This window comes from Carassius auratus, chromosome 1 (genome assembly GCF_003368295.1).
Source record: "Carassius auratus strain Wakin chromosome 1, ASM336829v1, whole genome shotgun sequence".
In the NCBI taxonomy this organism is placed as follows: Eukaryota; Metazoa; Chordata; class Actinopteri; order Cypriniformes; family Cyprinidae; genus Carassius; species Carassius auratus.
The window spans coordinates 5,386,237-5,407,696 of NC_039243.1; the positions used below are offsets into that span (position 1 = coordinate 5,386,237).

General features: G+C 35.1%; 1 protein-coding gene across 2 annotated transcripts in view; it reads right to left on the reverse strand.

Moving 5' to 3' along the window:
* Positions 1–17,544: 17,544 nt before the first annotated feature.
* The window catches only part of LOC113042928 (VPS10 domain-containing receptor SorCS1-like), a 142,758-nt gene continuing 138,842 nt past the window's right edge, over positions 17,545–21,460 (reverse strand). For both annotated transcript variants that reach the window (XR_003275653.1, XM_026201986.1), the window contains exon 27: positions 17,545–18,517. Coding sequence is in view for 1 of the 2 variants with exons in the window: in XM_026201986.1 (XP_026057771.1) it covers positions 18,453–18,517 (65 nt within the window). In the remaining variant the exon portion in view is untranslated. The remainder of the gene's footprint in view (positions 18,518–21,460) is intronic.

Genomic DNA, 21,460 nt, shown 5'->3' on the forward strand with positions numbered 1-21,460 from the left:
TGCAATTCTTACATTCTGGTTTATAATGGTGTAGAAGCAGGTGCTATTCATTAAAATTATTTATTTATAAAATATGTTAATATTAAGCCTTGGGCAGTGATTGGAAAGCATCTCTAAATTGCATATTTTGTTATATATGCTGTAATAGTATATATGCAGTAAAGTGACTCATGAAATTAACTATTTGTTTCACTATTGGGTAAGTGTACATAATGTAAAAGTTCATGTACAACTTAAAGAAAAAAAGTGTTTTTTAGTCTGCGTGTGATCAAGCTTTCTCTGCTGGTCTGTTATGATATGGAATGCTGGGTTTTCACTATTTGATAAATTCTAAGAGAATAACTTTAAGCCATGCCCATTTTTTTCTAGTTGAATGCCCTGTTTCACTGTGAAGCATTACTATTACTGAAGTAAAATGGGATATGAACATGTTTTTTTTTTTTTTCTGTAGGCGTCTCCCAGTATGCTACTGATAAAATAGGCAAAATAATTAAAGGATAAAGTTAATTACTGCAGTCATGATGTTAGTGAAGTGTATGGCGATTACACTCCAGTGGAGCGAGGTTTTAATGACCCTTTCTGCCACAGTGGGTGTTTCATTGTGCAAAAACAAAGAACGAGTTTGATCAATACATGGAAACATTTTAGTTTGCATAGAAATTATTCAGTTCTACACAGAGGTGGATGAAGACCTGAAAGTCACACTTAAGTATTATAAGTACAGATATCTATAAATAAGTATAAATACAGATATACACAGTTCGAGCAGCAGTTTTAACTCTTTCTTTAATTTTGTATCTTTGGGTAAGTATAAGAGGCGCTTTATTACTAAGGCTGTTTATTATTACTGTTACTAGTATTTTCAGGGTTGGATCTAAACTCTGCAGGACAATGGCACTCCAGAACTAACGTTGCCTATCCCTAATATAAAACATATAAAAACAGGCCTAGTTGAAAAGTGAAAATAAAACCACCCAATGGCAGTCAACTGATTCTTTCAAACGGCTGATTCATTCAGGAATTAACCATTTGATTTAGGGATGGTCCGAATACAATTATTTCAGCTTTGAAACTTCGGTAGTAATCAACACCGAATATTGGAAGCTCCGGAGGGAGGGGCTGAACATATTCTTCTCTCCAATAAAGGCAGGAGACTTTGAGTGTCTGTGTGTCTGTCTGTCTGTTTGCATTTATATTCTGTCGAGAACTGTTCATCCAATCAACTTCACGCATGGCAGGTGTGTTGCTGCGGACTCAAGGGAGTACAGTGTTGCATTTTGGTGTCATTTCTGATTAAAGGAGGATAAAAACAGCTCATTTTTGTTTTGTTTTGTTTTTTACACCAACAATATACTATAGGCATACTACTTGGCACAATTTAGGCCCCTTAGTGCCAATTGGGTATCGTTTAAATGCAGAGATGTATAGTAACGAAGTAGAACTACTTCACTACTGTACTTAAGTACTAAAAGGCGGTATCTGTACTTTCCTAGAGTATTATTTTTTTCTCCTACTTCCACTTTTACTTCGGTACATATTTTCGCTGAGTTTAATACTTTTACTCCGATATTTTTTTTATGTGCTGCACTCGTTACAATTATAATAATGTTACGAATCATTCTATTACAAACCACTGCCAGAACTGTAGATGGCAGGTTTGATGAAGCTGGCACATCATTGAGCGAATCAAGCGAGACTGCGCGTGCAGACCATAGACGGTGCTGACTGAACTGCTGTGAAGAGAGAGATGAACACCGAGCCGAGCCAGATAATGACTCGTTCACGAGTCAAGAACCGGTTGCATCGGTTTTCGGATGACCAGTAACGTTAGTTCTTTCTGACAGTTCGATTCAATAAACCAGTTGAAGAAAACAGTTCACCGATTCTTTTGCGCTCGATGCAATGGCGTCATTGGCGTTGACTGCACATGGGCTCATAACATTAACACAGAATCAGTTCAGAATCAATCACGAAAAGAATCAGTTCGGTTCCAGACGCTCTGTGTGTCGGGTTGCTTCACGCTGAATCACACATGCGCAGTATCATCAGCTCCTCGGTTCACGAATCGGACGCGTCTGACAGAAACTGTTCTTGACTCGTTAACGAGTCATTATCTGGCTCGGCTCGGTGTTCATCTTCAGTTCTCTCTTCACAGCAGTTCAGTCAGTGTACTGTTTGAGTCGATGAATTACTCCGGGATATTGGTTTGTTTTAACTCAGAGGGAGTGTCAGACACATTAAACAAGTTAACAGCTTAATTCATCTGTGAATTAATGCGTATTGGAGACACGATCTGTTTAAAACGATTCAGTTCGATTTGGTGGACTGTTTCAAAAAGATCCGGTTACATCGAATGATTCGTTCGCGAACCAGATATCACAAACTGCTTTGTTTTTAACTGTCTTACAACAGACACGGAAGAGAAGACAATGCTGAATAAAGTCGTAGTTTTTGCTATTTTTGGACCAAAATGTATTTTCAAAAAAATTCTAAATGACCCTCTGATGTCTTACGGGTTTGAAACAACATGAGGGTAAGTTATTAATGACATCATTTTGCAAATTGGGCTAACTAACCCTAGTAACTGTTTTTTTGTTTACAAGAAGTTACAGTCAAAGGAATTGTGATTGTCCTTTAGGTTAATCATTTGAAATAGTAAAAACAATATGTTCAAACTTTTGACTATTTTCTTTAATAGCTACATAACACAATACTTCTACTTTTACTTTCAGTACTTGAGTAGTAAATTTTAAAATAGACTACTTGCAATACTTAAGTACAAAAAATGTTGAATACTTTAGTACTTATACTTAAGTGTGGTGCTTAAAGAGCACTTTTACTTCTACTCAAGTCACTTTTTTGATAGAGCACTTGTACTTTTACTCAAGTATGGTTCTCTAGTACTTTATACATCTCTGTTTAAATGCCACGGCCTACCCGAACATTGTTTCTGACCATGTCCATCCCTTTTTGACCACCATGTACCCATCCTCTGATGGCTACTACCAGCAGGATAATGGACCATGTCACAAAGCTCGAATCATTTCAAATTGGTTTCTTGAACATGACAATGAGTTCACTGTACTAAAATGGCCCCCACAGTCACCAGATCTCAACCCAATAGAGGATCTTTGGGATGTGGTGGAACGGGAGCTTCGTGCCCTGGATGTGCATCCCACAAATCTCCATCAACTGCAAGATGCTATCCTATCAATATGGCCAACATTTCTAAAGAATGTTTTCAGCACCTTGTTGAATCAATGCCATGTAGAATTAAGGGTCAAACATAGTGTTAGTATGATGTTCCTAATAATCCTTTAGGTGATATAAACTATATTAAATTATGTAAATAATAAACTATATTAAATTATGTAAATAAAGAATAAAACTTAGAATGCCTTAAATTTAGATGATCTAAAAAAATCAATACTAAATCAATAGTGTATTTATGCACTCTCTGTGTGTTTTTATTATATAGCCTACTGGATAATGTCAGATCGCACATCATTAAAATAACTTATATCATCGCAGACGATATAATGTATTTCACATACCCCAGCCTCGAATTGAGTGGAAAATGTAATAATTTGAAGTTCTGCGAGCACTTTTTGCCAGTGAGCAAATGTGTTTTTAGGAGTCTAACTTACAAGCACCAGACCAGATTTGTCAAACCTGCTTTCTTGCTGTGTTTGTTTTTTTCCGACTTTATTTACATTTATTCATTTATCTGACACTTTTATCCAAAGCGACTTACAATTGCTATATATGTCAGAGGTCGCATGCCTCTGGAGCAACTAGGGGTTAAGTGTCTCGCCCAGGGACACATTGGTGAAAATATATATTTTAATTAGGAAATGTAGTGGCTTAAATGTGAAAGTTGACAGAAATATAAAAACTTAAGTAAAGTACTGATTTTCCCAAAAAATACTTAAGTATTATTCCTGAAGTATTGTTGCATTACACCATTGGTTCTCCACCTTTGGGTTTTATTCAAAACTGCACAGGTAAAATAACGAGTAATTACTCGTTTACATATGCATCATATGGAGGTTGCTTATTTTATAGTTCCACTGAGCATGGTGATCAATCAGGACAAACACAGGGTTACATTAATTTTAAATAAATAATACCTTTTATGGGAGAGTGTCCCACAAGGCTCAGTTCCCTGACTGCATGTAGTTCAGCTGTTTCGTTCTCATTAAAATATAGTTATCCTTCTGCTCTGCTGCATAAGCAGATCAATCACTGATGATGGGAACATGCTCATGAAATCACTGTCAACAGATCACCGTCATCTTTCCAGTGGAGTTAAGAACAAGGGCATTGCGATAAAGTCTCCAGAAGTGAAAGCGCACCTCTGAACCTCATAATCAAACACAGCTTTCCTGAATGCCAATTACCAACAGACCATGCAAATCAGTCTGTGGAAGAGAGTGACTTTCCATTTGCTGGCCTGTGTTAACCTCTGTGAATACAATCTGTCCCCAGGGAGAGATGAGAAGTTAATGAAGTGAATTGCTGGATAAGTAGTGAAGCTTTGTATTGTTCACTCTCTCTCTCTCTTTCTCTCTCTCTTTCTCTCTCTCTCTTTCGCTCTCTCACACACATACACATTCTTTGATGTCATGGTATAACTATGGTAACTCACAGTGTGGACATTGCAGAGGTTATTAATTTAGCCTTGATTTTCTGAAAGTACAAATTAACATTAGTATTGTATGTAATGTTATATACTGTTATAATAATAATATTATATATTTCCAGTCCTTTATTTTAGATGTGAAAATTTGCCATAACATCCCGTGCGAATTCATGAAAATGCTTTTTTAAAAGCTGTCCACTGTAGTGACTACTATGCGTGACAGGGTTAATTATGTCATTCTGGTGTAGTGGACTGGTATCAAACGCAGCTGCTGCCATTTTGCTGTGATTGTGTTGTACGCTGTAATGAATTATTAGAGAACTAACAAACTGGTAATGTTTGCCAGTCTAAATATTTTTATTGCCTTAATTATTTTTGTGGTAAAATGTTGTGTAATAAGTGGTTTGACTGCACCGTTTCACTTAAAAGTCCATCTTAAATTTGCCGCTTGCTTGCAACTGGTGTCTTCACAGATGCTTTGCGTTCAATTATTTCAACTCAAATAAATATTTTGTGTATAATTATTTACTTATGTGGCAAGTACTGTGTAATAAGTGGGATAAGGTACATCCAGCCAGTTGTTCACTCAGGGTTCCTGATTTCCCTGTCAGGGTTTATTCTGAAAGAACAACCAGCTGGATGAACCCTACATGATCCCTTACACACACACACACACACTACACGTACACATGAACGCTCTTTTCAAACAGAAGCTTAATGCACATGATATCTGTCACAGCACATGATGACTACTAAAAAATATAAATTATATATAACTTTATTTCAAATAAAGGGAAAATTAAAAGTGGGTTTAATCCAAGCAGCTCTAAAAGATCTTAGAATAGTTCTGCATCTTTCTGAAGGCGCTCAGCCTCTGTTTGCGGTGTTGCCACATGTTAATAAAAAATAAAAAATAAAAAAACTTTGGTGTACGGTCTCTGGAAAAATCAACAGTGATTGATCAGCCTTTATTTATGTACAGTATTGTAGACGTTATTACCTAGGCGAAGCAAAATTTGCTGAAATATAGGCTAAAGTAAGATTGCCTGCATAGTTGACCATCAAAAGCCTGTCAAAGTTGAATTCATTACTATAGTAACAGTAAAACTGTCATGTCTTTATAATGAGGAAACAACTTCGTTATGTCGAGATAACGAGAAAATTAAGTCGTTTTAACGAGAAAACAAGAAGGAAAAAAAATATAATGCATGCCGCTTAGAACTTCCGCAGAGGAGAAGCTCGCAGGCAATCTTTTACTGTCTATGAGGCTATCGGGGGGACGTTGGAGGCATAAAGTCAAGGGAGAAGCCCATAGGGTGTCCATAAAAGAAACGGGACAAAATTATTCAACAACATCTTCAAGATTCAGTGGGTGATTCAGATTTCTCTTGGCACAGCGATTAGAAGTCTTAAAGGTTGTTCACGTGACATCTACGTCATCAAGCTCAGTTTGAGTCTGCGCAGTACGCCCGACCCCCAGGAAGAACTTGCTTCTAATTGACTTCACTTGTCTCTGTTGAATCCAATGGGGTCGCTGTGTCCATTTCTTTTACTGTCTATGCTTAGCAACTATTAATGTATATGTACTATAATTGTACGAAGTTCCGGTTCAAGCTCCGCCTACTTCCGGTTTTATCCGAATACAGATACGAATAATTTTGTGATTGTTACAGATACAAATACAGATACAAATACTGACTTCGCTGCACAACCCTAATAATAATAATAATAATAATATATATATATATATATATATATATATATATATATATATATATATATATATATATATATATATATATATATATATATATATACACACACACATTATATTGTATATTAAACTATTGCGGTAAAAAGGCTGTAGTTATTGTATTAAGAACCTGGATATATGAGATATATAGCAAGTAGGCCTAATTCAGTAAAATTTATAATAATTATACTATACTTTTTTACCTCAACAAGACACAATAATTTTTTTCTGTTTCACAGTATTTTTCTGTTGGTGAGACAAACATGGAGATATTGGTAGTTCAGGACTTACCAATGATAATAAAAGCACGGTTTGCAATATTATTGGGAAACCCAGCTTGACAGATTTGTGTCTTGTATATAGAGGCACAATCATACTGTCCCGTGAAGCCATTCAAATCAAGCAGTAAAATGTCCTAACAGGAGATCTGACACAAAACACCTGATTTTGCATTCATCACATGAGTGATGCTCTTTGTGTACACTGTTCCTGTTAATTCCTTCATATGTATTATATATTGTTTGGATTTTAACAGGTGTATGAAATGAATTACTAAGGCAGTTTCTCCTTTTGGTGTGTGTGTTTGTTCTTCTCTCTTGCTCCCGCTGGTCTTTTTTTTCAAAGGTGATTAAATGTGGTGAGTCTGCTAGCGGCTCGCCGAGGTGCCAGCGGTGGACACTGTTCGCCGTAGGCACACGTGTCACCAGTGGAAGATTGAGTTTAATGTCCTTGGAGTAACTACAGTACAAACCCACAGGGAGCAGATTGATCTGGTTATTATCCTGGAGGAGACAGGTCTCTGATGAATTTTCATTTGTACACAAGAGGTACGCTGGTGCCTTATACTTTATCATGAGGGCGTGATTCTTTTTTATGGAGAAAATCTAAATGTTTCATTAGGCTTGAATTAGCTGTTTGCCCTTGACTGCAATTGCATAACAGGCGCGCCCAAACACATTCATACTTACAGTTCCCTGGGCGTCGTTGGAAGTTACCTTGAGATGTCAGCAGAGCCGGGGCCCTGGAAGCATTGATTGCGTCTTAATCTGCAGTCTAATGTGCCTTCCAGTGACCTCCCTCACTTTGTTTCTCTAGCTGCGCTCTCACAATTCATCGCTAATGACTGCACATTTCTCCTCTTTTATAACAATTGTTTTTCTCTGGAAGTGGACAGAAGTCATTTTATCGGTTTCACCAGAACAGTACCTTTTTTATATATGCCACTTGTATATTGTTACAAAATAATATAAAACATAATAATAATCTGTTTCTTATAAATGCTGTTCTTCTGAACTTTCTATTCATGCTGTATCACAATTTACACAAAAACATTAAGTAGGACTGTTTTAAACATTACAATAATTGTGGATCCTGAAAATTTTGCTTTGAATCACCGGAATAATTAGCATTTTATAGAATGTTGAAATAGAAACCAATTGTTTTAAAATGTAATATATTACGCATTGATATTTTTATTGTATTTTTGACCAACTAAAAGCCACCTTGGTGAGCATAAGATACCTCTTTCAAGAGGAATAAAAAACACCAAAATGCAAAAAAAAAAAAAAGTATTATATATATATATATATATATATATATATATATATATATATATATATATATATATATATATATATATATATATCAACCCATTCTCACTCCAAAGGCGTCAAAAACCGAAGCATGGTCAAGCGCCCCTAGCGTCACTTTTATGACGCCAAATGTGCCTCTCGGCGTCGAATATCGAAGCACTACGACATTCATTGCTTTCAATGGGAAACTTTTGGCGTCAGAATTCGACACGAGGACATGAGATGTTTATCGCTATGAAATCACGTTCAAGAAGTCTCATTCAGAACACATCGCGATACTTGCTATCAGTTCCACAGTTTGGGTGAGTAGTCGTATATACGCTCTTTTAATGCCTTTTATAAAATGTATTCTGTCTTATTTATTAATCAAATTAGTGCCATATGTTTAATCGCTGTATTATATCGGTCATCCGCGGCTGTCTTTGAGTTTCATTGCGTTTAAATAAATGAACACAGCTGCTAATTAGTCTGATTAAACTCTATCTGTCACGTGACGTGCCATAGACCTTCGATCCTTTTTATATTATTATTAATTTCAGGATTAATGATGTAAGTTGTATTTGTAGTAAAATCATGGTAATCACGACACTTACAATAGTAATAAATGAAATGTGAAGTTAAAACACAGTAAACAGGACATTAGTAACTGTAACTGTAGTTTTACTATGGTATATTAATAATCAATACAACAATACAATAATCACCAAACCAGCTATGTTTGTATCACTGTAATGTTAGTGTTTTTATGTGCTTTTATATGACAGATATCACAGTAATCATATGTTCTGTACCATGCTTTTAATACCTTTTAATGTAAATCCAAAAAAAAAAAAAAAAATGCAATTAAAAATAAATAATAAAACATGTATTTTTCCATCTTGCAGTTCTTTCATATCAGTTTATATATATATATATATATATATATATATATATATATATATATATATATATATATATATATATATTATATCTAAATATTTTGCTCACAGATCATTATTAACATTCTGTATATAATTCAATTTTATTTACTCTCCCCTTTTTATTATTTTTATTTTTATTTTTAGCTGAAAAGACATAAAGGCAGTCAGCCCAGTGTTGTTTCTGGAGAGGGATTCCTTCAGAAATGGAGAAGACAGAAAGCTGCGGAGGCAGATATATGCAGCAGTAAGTCTGTGATAGTTTGTCTCTTTTATCAAACATTCCTGCTGTTAAAATTTGTACAGCATTTGTTGTTTCTTAAACTGTTGCACTGTCCAAATACCCACACTTGCCATCTTTGCACTTGACCACTTGATTACTTATTTGAAGTCTTTCCTGTATTTGGCCTAGTGTTCGAGTGAGCATGATGACCACAAGTGTGTGTCGAACTTTTCATGACCTGATGACTGTGTTTCCCAATCCTGATCCTGGAGAACCCCAGCACTGCACGGTTTTGGTGTCTCTCTTATCTGCCTTGGAGTCTTCACTGATGAGCTGAATCAGGTGTGTTTGATCAGGGAGACATCTCAAATGTGCAGTGTTGGGGTTCTCCAGGACCAGGATTGGGAGCCACTGCCTTATGGGACACTTATGTGTTTACAGAGATTTTTAATATCTAATTATCAATATTTCACATACTGTACATTGGACAGCTTCCCATGACCTCTTGTGAGATCTCGGCAAAAAGTCTGACGATTTATTCCAAAACATGATGCATGATGGGATACACTAAGCTTTGTATAGCGCTCCGGAGCAGTATTGGAGAGGTTTAGTGTGTTAAGGACGCTGTGCTTTGGCATTATTAAGACCGGGGACAGTCTCGTTCACACACTGTCACGTACACACACTCTCAAGTGGCCAAGACTGCAAGTGTGGGTATCTGGACAGGGTCAAAGTCTTAAAAATGATCCCTAAACACATCACAGTCTTAATAATCCAGTTTAACACTTGTATGATATTGTACAAGCCCCAGGACAGCCTCATCTGACACTATCAAAAGAATTCATATGACTATAGCTTGCTATTAATTACTTGCTTTCAATAATGGATGCATTTAACTTTTAATTATACAGCATCTTTTCTTTCTGTCTTACGGGATTTTTTGCAGATAATCCTAATGCTGTTCTTCTTTTTCAGGTCTAAAATATCAAGCTCAACAACTCACTCAAGAGCCAACCCTCACAAACCTTCCTAAAAACTAAAAGAGCTATTACTGAGTCTCAGCGAATCTTGCCATGATCAGCTCTTCCCAGGTACATTTGTTTAGAATATTTTTTTTAATCAACATTTACTCCTCAAATGCTCTGGTCTGAATCTTACTTTAAATTAACTTAATTATGTTTAATGAGCAATATTATTTGCACACAGAGTAAGTAGAGATTATCTTGTTTCACAGAAGAGAAGGAAGACCAAGGAAATGATTTGCTCAGGATGAGGAATGAAGATGGCCATCTTGTGCTCAAACAAACAGAAGTCCTCTGGTATGTGTGTGTTGAAGCAATGCTGTGTTATACAACATTTTATGATGATCTCTCACAGAACTGGTCATGTCAGCCTTGATTTCTTTTTTTACTATTACAATTACAGCATGTTAGCAAAGTGTGACTGGACATTTTTAATATTATGGTTTTAAAAACACACCACCTGTTTTAAAAGTAGACAAGTATCATGAAATTGGTTTAGTTGATATAAACACCAATGTACATTATTTCATTGTTTTCTAAATGTTATGTTATAAATTGTGAATTGATAGTGTATTGGTTTGAAGCCAGGCCTTACACTGCACAGACTAAAACACATTTGTGAGAGAAGTCAGGAACTTTGGAGAAAGATTCTAGAGGAAGAAAACACATTTACTGCAACAATAGATGAATTCTAGAGTCTCTGAGAACTACACACGCTAATGCTGTCTCATGAGCAAGACCTTTGCCTCTGTAACTTTTTCTTAATTCTTTAATTTTTATTGCAGTATTTTAATTTGTACAGATGATCTCATCAGCCAAATGAGGGGTTTTGACCAAGTGATGCTCTTGAAAGGAGTGAAAGAAGAGGATGTGCTAAATTCTCTTCAGAGAAAAAGCTTCTCAAAAGGTCTTAAAACAGCTTGAAGAATGGTAAGTGTACAGTACTACAAGGGTCATAGTTGCTCACACTGCTAAAATCACACAGAACATAAGCTGAGCTCTCTGTCCATTAAACAACTTCATCTGGATTGTTTGTTTCATTTTGACCAGGTCTGGGATCTTAGGACTGAGAGATCCTCTGGCTGAGGACAAGCTACACCACATCAGTGCTGGATATCAGCCACAAACTGTTTCCAGACACGAGAGAAGAAGAACACGATGGGGAGATGAAACCAGTTTAGATGTGATGATGGGAATCATTATTTTCTGGAACAGTATCTCATGTCTTATATGTATCACATGATCTGTATCACAGTTGACTGGATGGGACTGTGTGACTTTTAAGGACATTTCATCACTCATTTGTGTGAACTGATTTATATATGAGGTTAATGTATTTTTGATGATAATTATTTTCATTGAATCTTATTTGTCTTGATGCTACTTTATCAACTTTATAGTCTATGCTTCAATAAAATGAAAATGGTGAATATTGTGTTCTGAAGATTCTTGTTAAATACATAATTTTACTAGGTAGGCTGATATGTGTTTATTTTAGACTTGGAAAAACTACATATTAATTATTGGGATTATTTTTTATTTAAGACATAAACATTTTTGATCGGATTAATAACATCTGGGACATCAGTACACCAGAAAGTAATTTTTTTATATTTTAGTAACAAATATGCACATTTTTTAGTGAAATAAAGGGAGTTACGAGATTAACTATTCTGCATTACAAGATGGTGCCATGGGCTTTATTGTTACAAACACTTGAGGGATAACTGAGAATGTAGCAGGAATGATCAACGTGGATCTTGTACTGCATTAAAACCAAGAGCACACACATGATGTCCAGCACCTGAGGAGCAAGATACGGGGGTGAGGAGGACATTTTTACACTGATTTTTGCTAAATAGTTATATATATATATATATATATATATATATATATATATATATATATATATATATATATATATATATATATATATATATATAAATATTCTTAGCACTGCATGAATTTGTCCTTGTGTAATAGTGAAGTATCACAATGTGTATACATTGTCCTTGATTACTGCTTTACAGGTGGGGAATAGATAAAGGCAAGTTGTTGCAGGTTCATCCATTATATTTCTTGCCATATACTTCAAAAATCAAATAAATAATCTATTATTTTCATTATTAAATCATTTCTTTCTAATTTTTCAATGTTTCATCAGATGGCCTCACAATGTCCTGTCAAAAGGTATAATAGCAATGATGTAAGAATTAGAAAACAGAGGACTGTGAAAACTGTCAGATATAAATGTGACTCAGCTCAGTTTGTTGTCCATGATGAGTAGAATACATATATGTAGGTTTTACTGCCCTTCTACCCCCAGGGGCCCAGTAGCACCCCCCGGAAGAGCCCAAAACTGTACATTTCAAATGGCTGTAAATCAGAGTCCAATTAACATATCAAAGAGAAAATGGGCAGGATTATTACTTATGCTATGCTGATAAAATAATGTTGAGCTCAGTTTTCAGAAATAAATGGAAAGCTGACATAAAGGCATTTTATATATTGCTCACTGTAAAATACCACATTTCAGCCTGCCTCTCAAATATATCATAGAGGTTTGCACAATAAACATATTTAGATATCCAGTTTTCCTTAAAATAAATAATTTATTTCGTTTCGTTAATAAAAAGTTTTAAACTACATTACCCACAAGCCTCCGTCGTTCTATCTATGCAAAGGCAACACTAGGGGGCTGTTTTTTGTAGTTCATTGAAGTTATGCTTAGGGTTAGGATTAGGATCTCGCTAAAGATGTCATTTTTGTCAAGATAGCAACACTTCATTGTTGACTTAATATATTACTAATGTGATGATAGCAGCAAAACATACTTTTTTACATGATGCGCTGTTTAATATGGGTTAAAAGATAGTCCAACCACAGACTGTCCTGAAAATCCATAGCCAATGACATCAAAGCTGAGCAGCAGCGACACACTTCCTTATCCATGTATGACCGACGTCTTTCGTTTTTCGGCTGAAGGGATAGATTCGGTTAACAATAGATTAAGCTTGCTACTTATTAGATTCGGTTTTATTAACGTCTTCACCTTCCTCCGTTGTTCAGCTTGACAAACATTGGGCAATATTGATGTGCACATGCCCAGCAGTCGCAGTTGTATCCAACAGACAGATTCCTCTATAATAAATATAAGACACATTTTTAAGATTTATATATATATTTTTTTTGACCAAAGACAAATATATTTACTAATCAAATGACGTGCTTCTAAACTTTACATTGTATATTACATTGTGTTTTAAAGTTAAAATTGTTCACATTTGTGTTTCTGTGATTTACCATTCTCTACCATTTGAACTCTAGGAATAAAAACTGAAATTATAAATGAATGAATGAATGAACAAATAAATACATAAAGCATAATAAACATGCATATTTTTGTAAGGATCTTCCATTATTTATTTATATGTCAAACTCATTTAAAGACAACATGCCCAAATTACTACACTGCATCCTCTGTCACCAAGCTCGTTTTTGCCACCATAAAGAATAAAAAGGCAGTTATGTTGTAAACATTAACTATTTTCAGTATGCAAATGAAAATGCTTTTATTAAAAAACAAAACAGTAAATACAGTATGTCTTTCAGAGAACACTGGAAAAAGTGTTGTGACCAAAATGTTATACAACACAATGTAAATGTTTCAAACTCACAAAAAAACACCATGAAGACATGCATGTCAAGTGTGCAATATATTTTTAATATGGAGCGCTATTTTTAACTATTGTTTTCATCACTGGTTCTGTAATGTATTCATTATGAGCTTATAATTAAAACAAAGTTACATCTTCTGCAAAAATCAAACCACTGCAAAGTCTAATCACTGATCCAGGGACCATTTCTGTGTGTGTGGGTGATAAAGAGTAAACGAGGTGAGTCCTTGTGCATGATGGAGCTACAGCGTTATCCTCAAACAATCCTGTAAGACAGAAAGGAAGAAAATATTAAATTACATTCAACTTATACATTACACTGTGTTTTGTTTAGACCATAAAAGCAGCCTCTGTAAAAACTTGAGAGTGTGTGTACGTGACAGTGTGTGAACGAGACTGTCCACGGTCTTAATAATGCCAAAGCACAGCGTCCTTAACACACACTAAACCTCTCCAATACTGCTCCGGAGCGCTATACAAAGCTTAGTGTATCCCATCATGCATCATGTTTTGGAATAAATCGTCAGACTTTTTGCCGAGATCTCACAAGAGGTCATGGGAAGCTGTCCAATGTACAGTATGTGAAATATTGATAATTAGTTATTAAAAATCTCTGTAAACACATAAGTGTCCCATAAGGCAGTGGCTCCCAATCCTGGTCCTGGAGAACCCCAACACTGCACATTTGAGATGTCTCCCTGATCAAACACACCTGATTCAGCTCATCAGTGAAGACTCCAAGGCAGATAAGAGAGACACCAAAACCGTGCAGTGCTGGGGTTCTCCAGGATCAGGATTGGGAAACACAGTCATCAGGTCATGAAAAGTTCGACACACACTTGTGGTTATCATGCTCACTCGAACACTAGGCCAAATACAGGAAAGACTTCAAATAAGTAATCAAGTGGTCAAGTGCAAAGATGGCAAGTGTGGGTATTTGGACAGTGCAACAGTTTAAGAAACAACAAATGCTGTACAAATTTTAACAGCAGGAATGTTTGATAAAAGAGACAAACTATCACAGACTTACTGCTGCATATATCTGCCTCCGCAGCTTTCTGTCTTCTCCATTTCTGAAGGAATCCATCTCCAGAAACAACACTGGGCTGACTGCCTTTATGTCTTTTCAGCTAAAAATAAAAATAAAAATAATAAAAAGGGGAGAGTAAATAAAATTGAATTATATACAGAATGTTAATAATGATCTGTGAGCAAAATATTTAGATATATATATATATATATATATATATATATATATATATATATATATATATATATATAAACTGATATGAAAGAACTGCAAGATGGAAAAATACATGTTTTATTATTTATTTTTAATTGCATTTTTTTTTTTTTTTGGATTTACATTAAAAGGTATTAAAAGCATGGTACAGAACATATGATTACTGTGATATCTGTCATATAAAAGCACATAAAAACACTAACATTACAGTGATACAAACATAGCTGGTTTGGTGATTATTGTATTGTTGTATTGATTATTAATATACCATAGTAAAACTACAGTTACAGTTACTAATGTCCTGTTTACTGTGTTTTAACTTCACATTTCATTTATTACTATTGTAAGTGTCGTGATTACCATGATTTTACTACAAATACAACTTACATCATTAATCCTGAAATTAATAATAATATAAAAAGGATCGAAGGTCTATGGCACGTCACGTGACAGATAGAGTTTAATCAGACTAATTAGCAGCTGTGTTCATTTATTTAAACGCAATGAAACTCAAAGACAGCCGCGGATGACCGATATAATACAGCGATTAAACATATGGCACTAATTTGATTAATAAATAAGACAGAATACATTTTATAAAAGGCATTAAAAGAGCGTATATACGACTACTCACCCAAACTGTGGAACTGATAGCAAGTATCGCGATGTGTTCTGAATGAGACTTCTTGAACGTGATTTCATAGCGATAAACATCTCATGTCCTCGTGTCGAATTCTGACGCCAAAAGTTTCCCATTGAAAGCAATGAATGTCGTAGTGCTTCGATATTCGACGCCGAGAGGCACAATTGGCGTCATAAAAGTGACGCTAGGGGCGCTTGACCATGCTTCGGTTTTTGACGCCTTTGGAGTGAGAATGGGTTGATATATATATATATATATATATATATATATATATATATATATATAATTGTTTCGGTGTTTGGACCATTATATTAGTAATTTGTACTATTACAATAACTATTGTCAAAATCGTTAAACAAAAATTACAATTATATTCACATTAAAAAGCCTTTATTAAAAGCCTATAAATTAAATAAAACCAACACCATTTTGATCAATACTTTATTTTATTTTTTTATCTATGATTGAAAGGTTACTTCAGCAAATTACATAATGTTTTTACAAATACTGTAAGAAAATCAAAACACAATAACAGGGACTGGTTTCATTTAATAAATACGATCGCACCAAGCAGAAACAATTCCACATAAGCACAGAGTTGAGGTCAAAGAAAGATAAAAAATAAAGAAACAAAACATTACACACCTACAAGTTTTTATGTATTTATATATATATATTTATATATTTATAAAATCTTTACAGTAATAAAACTTGTCTTCTACAAAAATAATCTTCCTTACTTTTAAGAGAGAAGTGGCAGGCTGCCACAGTTTGTCCATTCAAAGCTCATAAAGTGTCTTGTTTTGTAGCCAGTGGTTTAACAAAAGCTCTGTCTTCAGTCTAAACATACAACTCAACTTAATAATTCAAATGTATTTCTCTCCAGCCGCCTGGTTTGAAGTAATGTCATTTCAGGTCTGAATGTTCAGACATTGATTTCTGTAGAAACAATTTAATGATATTGCCATTGTTCCTTTTATAGCCCCTTCTTCCAACCTGTAATCCATCCTCTCATATTCTATAGACAGTATCAAACCTCAGCGTGTGATATTATGAAAATATAATCTGTACTGTGATTGTGTCAAGTCCATAGTGAAATGTCTCAGTATGAACATCCTCTACTGCAGTGACATGATATTTATACACAGTGTACAAAAGGTAAGGTACAATGACAATTTAAACAGAATTAGCCATTAAAATTTTCCTTTTAGACATGCTGTTTTCAATATCCTGACAATTCTGTAGCAAAAATGATCTCCAGTTACATTCATTGGTGCATGAGAATAGAAAGACTAACAATAGCTATAATAGAACCTTGATATTCAAATGAGAACATATTGAAAGAAGAGCAAAATTGAGAAGCAAATAGTTCATAGATGGAACTATATAAAAAAGAATATCAATATTGAGTGTGACATAAAGGTGAACGAGGAGCAGGATCTCATCCATGAGTGTAACAGCACCATTGTAATAAACAGGAGGACATGCAAAAAAGGGTCCCTATTGTACTATTGTATTGTTATTGTACTAAAAATATAATGGTGTCCAATTAGTTAATTTTAAACCAGTTAGTCTATTTCAAACATGGCTTGTGCCAACAATGTGTTTTGTGCTGTAAATTGTAGCCAATTTTGGAGTGGCTGAAACCAGTTGTATACATACAATTAGTTATTGAATAGTAGCTCTGTTCTAGTGGATGAAGGTATGTATACTGCCTTCCATACGTGACACATGATTCGTTAGTATTCGTCAATTCATCAACTTATCATAGCTTCCCTGTGATTTTACACTGATCGTACGTAAAAAAAAAAAAAAAAAAAAAAAAACAAGTCTTATATATTTAAATATGTACTTACATATTCATACATTCATTTCCGTCACCATGTACAGTTAACTTTTGGTACGTCATGACTGAATTTAAATGCACAAAAAAGAACAAATAAACAAGCAAAAGGAAAGCATAAATCATGTAACTCTCTGTGAATGCACATAAATTATTCCATACAAAACAAAACAAAAAATAATTCTGAAACACCAGACACAGTACAGGATTATCATCTTATGCTTGGCCATAATGTCTCAAATCAGTTTACGCAGCATAACTTGACACTATGTATCTGTAAACCAACAGTCAGTTATTTCTACATAGATACACAAAGATTTTATTTTACTAAGAAAAAATAATTTGCTATTGCAGAGAAGTAAAATAAGATAAACAAGCTTCAACATTAACCCTGTAAAGGCATGAAACTCATAAAATTAGTGATAAAATCTACATTTCTGTGTTAAAGTACAGATGTGCTAGATATAGATAAACCCAAGAAATGTTTCATTTTACAATATTCATTAAATATTTTACATTTTATTATTAAAACACTTAAAAAATGTCACATATCCATGTTTTACGCTCATGAATACTGTACTGCCACTGTTTGCAAGAAAAATAAACAGACAGGTAACCAAGTATAATTGTCTTTTTTTTTCTACCCTTCATGCTGGATTTTCCCTCAGAGTTTGTACACACTGGCATCTTTATAAACGAACAGCATCAAAAATGTTTTTTTTTTTTGTTTTTTTTGTTTTGTTTTGAATGCACAGATGTATAAAAAAGCTGTACAAAGTTTGTTCTAGTATTTACAGAGCACAGTAAAGTTAATGTCCAACATGCACGAGTACTGAATAAAGCTTGAAACCTTTGTGTCCGCATGACCAAAGTCCTTGACATGGCGGAGGCTAGAGTTCAAACGTCGATGTATGTAGGAAGATCTGATGAGAATTTGACACGTGGATGAGGACTGATGCATTCTGGGAAATACAGAAGGACACAATTACAATAAAAAAACTAAATCGATAAAATGTCTGTCAATATACATGACAATAAAAAAGTAAGTTAAATGTTGAAAATAAATTATTTTATTATTTTATAAGTATCATTATTATGGTTTTAATGATTTATATATGTTCATGTATGCATATAATAAATGCAATTCAAATTTTGTTTTGAAATTTAGAATTTTATTTTATTTACATACACACTATGTAATAAATATACAATAGACACAATTCCAATATTTATATAAATATGTATTCTACATCTTTTAAATTAATTTGTTTTATATTAGTCTGTGTGTGTGTGTGTGTATTACATAATTAAATATATTTGTTCTATATAATACAATTTTTAGTTATATTAAAAGTATTTTTAACAATTTATATTTAGCACTTTACTAATCATATATTTTATAACACATAGTAAGTTATATAATAAATTAAGTCTGATTCAAAGGGGTATCAAAAGGCTGAATCCTGACTGGACGAGAGGAGGAGCTGGGGATGGAGAAGGTTAATTGGCTATTGAGCCAACATGAAAGCTGCTGATAATACAGAAGGAACTTATATATGGAATGATGTGATAGGTAATGTGATACTGAAAATCTCAATGCCTCAAGCAACAAGCATGTTGCCCTTACCCAATTTACCCAAACGAGTATGTTGCCAAAACTTGCATAAGCCATAGTAACAAGCATGTTGTCCTTAACCAGATGACCTAATGCGTATGTTGCCAATACCCGAAAAGCTTATGCAACAACATGTTCTTAATAACAACCAGATAGCCTTTAGACAAGCATGTTTCCAACAGAAAACAGATGGCCTTAAGAACAAGCGAGTTCCAAAAGCAACCAGACAGTTCTGGAACAAGCATGTTTCCATTACTCGAAGAGAATCAACATTGAACCAACCTCACCGAACAACGCCTGCTTACCATTTTCTCCCTGGAGCTGCACCACAACTGATTCCGATTCCGCCTGCACCATGATTGTTATTTCCTCTCTATCACCACAAAGCTGCCTGAATTTGTGCTGTTTACTGCTATATAAATAAAGTCGAAGTTAAAACACAGCATGTTGCCAATGACAATAGATAATAACACGTATTGCCAATATGATCGCATAAGCCTATCACAAGCATTTTAGCAACAAGCATGTTGCCAATAACCTGAAAGCATTAAAAAGGAACTTAGCTTAACTTCGTGAAGACATTCAGAGATGAACGGAGAGTGAAACATATCCAGTTGTGACGTGGCTGCTTGATCTCTTGATATCCTTCTTTATGCAGGGAGTTCAGATCCCATCTGAACTTGTTAGTGAGTCAGTCACATAGTGTTACTCATGGAGTCAACGTCAATAACACAGTGATGTGAGAAGCAATGCTAGCTCAGTTACTTCCAAATCAGGCAGCTTAAGATTAATGCAGCGAATTCGCAAGTTCAAGTTCACAAACTTGAATCAGAGGTGAAGTCCATAAGGGGAACAAATTGATCTCGCTAAATTCCTGATTGCTCAATTCCTAGTAAGATGGTGGGGTTTGCCTGCTGAATTTGCCATATGTGGTTTTATTAACAAAGTTCGGGAGAAGCACGATCAGATAATCATCCAATTTGGTACAGGTGCATCTCGTTTAGCTAATCATCTTATAGCACGCACGCGTATATATATCCAGTCTTCCTACCTCCTGTCCCACGACAGTTTTTCGGCATAGACCGTCTGTCAGCATTCGGTTCGCTCTGTCAGCATTCGGTTCGCGCTGTCCGTCATCTTATCACAGGCCCAATCTTCCTTCCGACGAAGATATCTATCCGCCGAACACCAACAAGCGTCATCGGTCAGCTGCTCTTCTCGCCAAGCCACACGTTGTGGCCAAAAGCTCGTGCAAATCCTTGAGCTCGCCTCACTCGGCAACACGATTTTCTCGCCAGGACCGGGCTCTATTATAATGCTGGATCGCAGCCGTGCTCCAGTTCTCCCCGCAGTAAACCTCTCTCGCTTTTTCAGCCGTGTCGCAGTTCGATGCTGCCTCCACTAGCGGCGAAGACCGTGCGTTGTTGTAGTGGCATGTCGTTCGTGAAAGAATCGTTTTTTTCGAATGAATCTTCTAGGCGAACGAATCGTTCTCCGTTTACACTCATTCATGAAGAATTTTTCAGAGTTGTCATCCACAATGAGCGAGTTTCATATGAGTCTCAGAGATCGAGAGCTCTCATTCGTGAACGAAAGGACTAAACCGGTATACATGTCGAGTTGATTAAACAGATAAATGTCGTTCGTAAACGCAAGGAACTCTTATCAATTTTGTTAAGATGAGAGTAAACCGGGTCAGTTAGCCATTTAGCATGTCAATCTTGCAAAATGTAAAGCGCAGTTATAGGTACTGTGCACATATTGTTTACATATTTAGCATACAAAAGATAAATTCCACGTTTAATCCCCGATTTATGAACGTGAATATATAGATCAATATATGAACCGTCTGACCAAACAATTAAAATGCTAATCATGCAAGAAAACCTCGTGATTTTCTCATCTGAACAATTTAAATAGACGTTATATATAGAATGCGCTTATGAAGACGCAAAAATTTGTTAAACGGCGTTATGACTTAACTCTGTCCGATGACGATGCCACTTTTTAACCACGAAGCAAAGGCTTTTTGCAGAGTTGTCATCCACACCGAAATGTCTAAAGACATTACATTTGCTTTACTGTGCATGTTTAAACCTCACTGAGATGATACAGACATAAGTTTCATGCAATTATTCCGGCAGGATCAATTATTTAGGGACATATTTCACCATTTACTGGCATGATTATTCAGAATTTTTCACGCTACTGCCTCGTGTTTGGCTGCAGAACAACAAGTGTGAGTAAATTTTCTATCGTCTTTTTAGGACTGTTATATGAAAAGCATGCA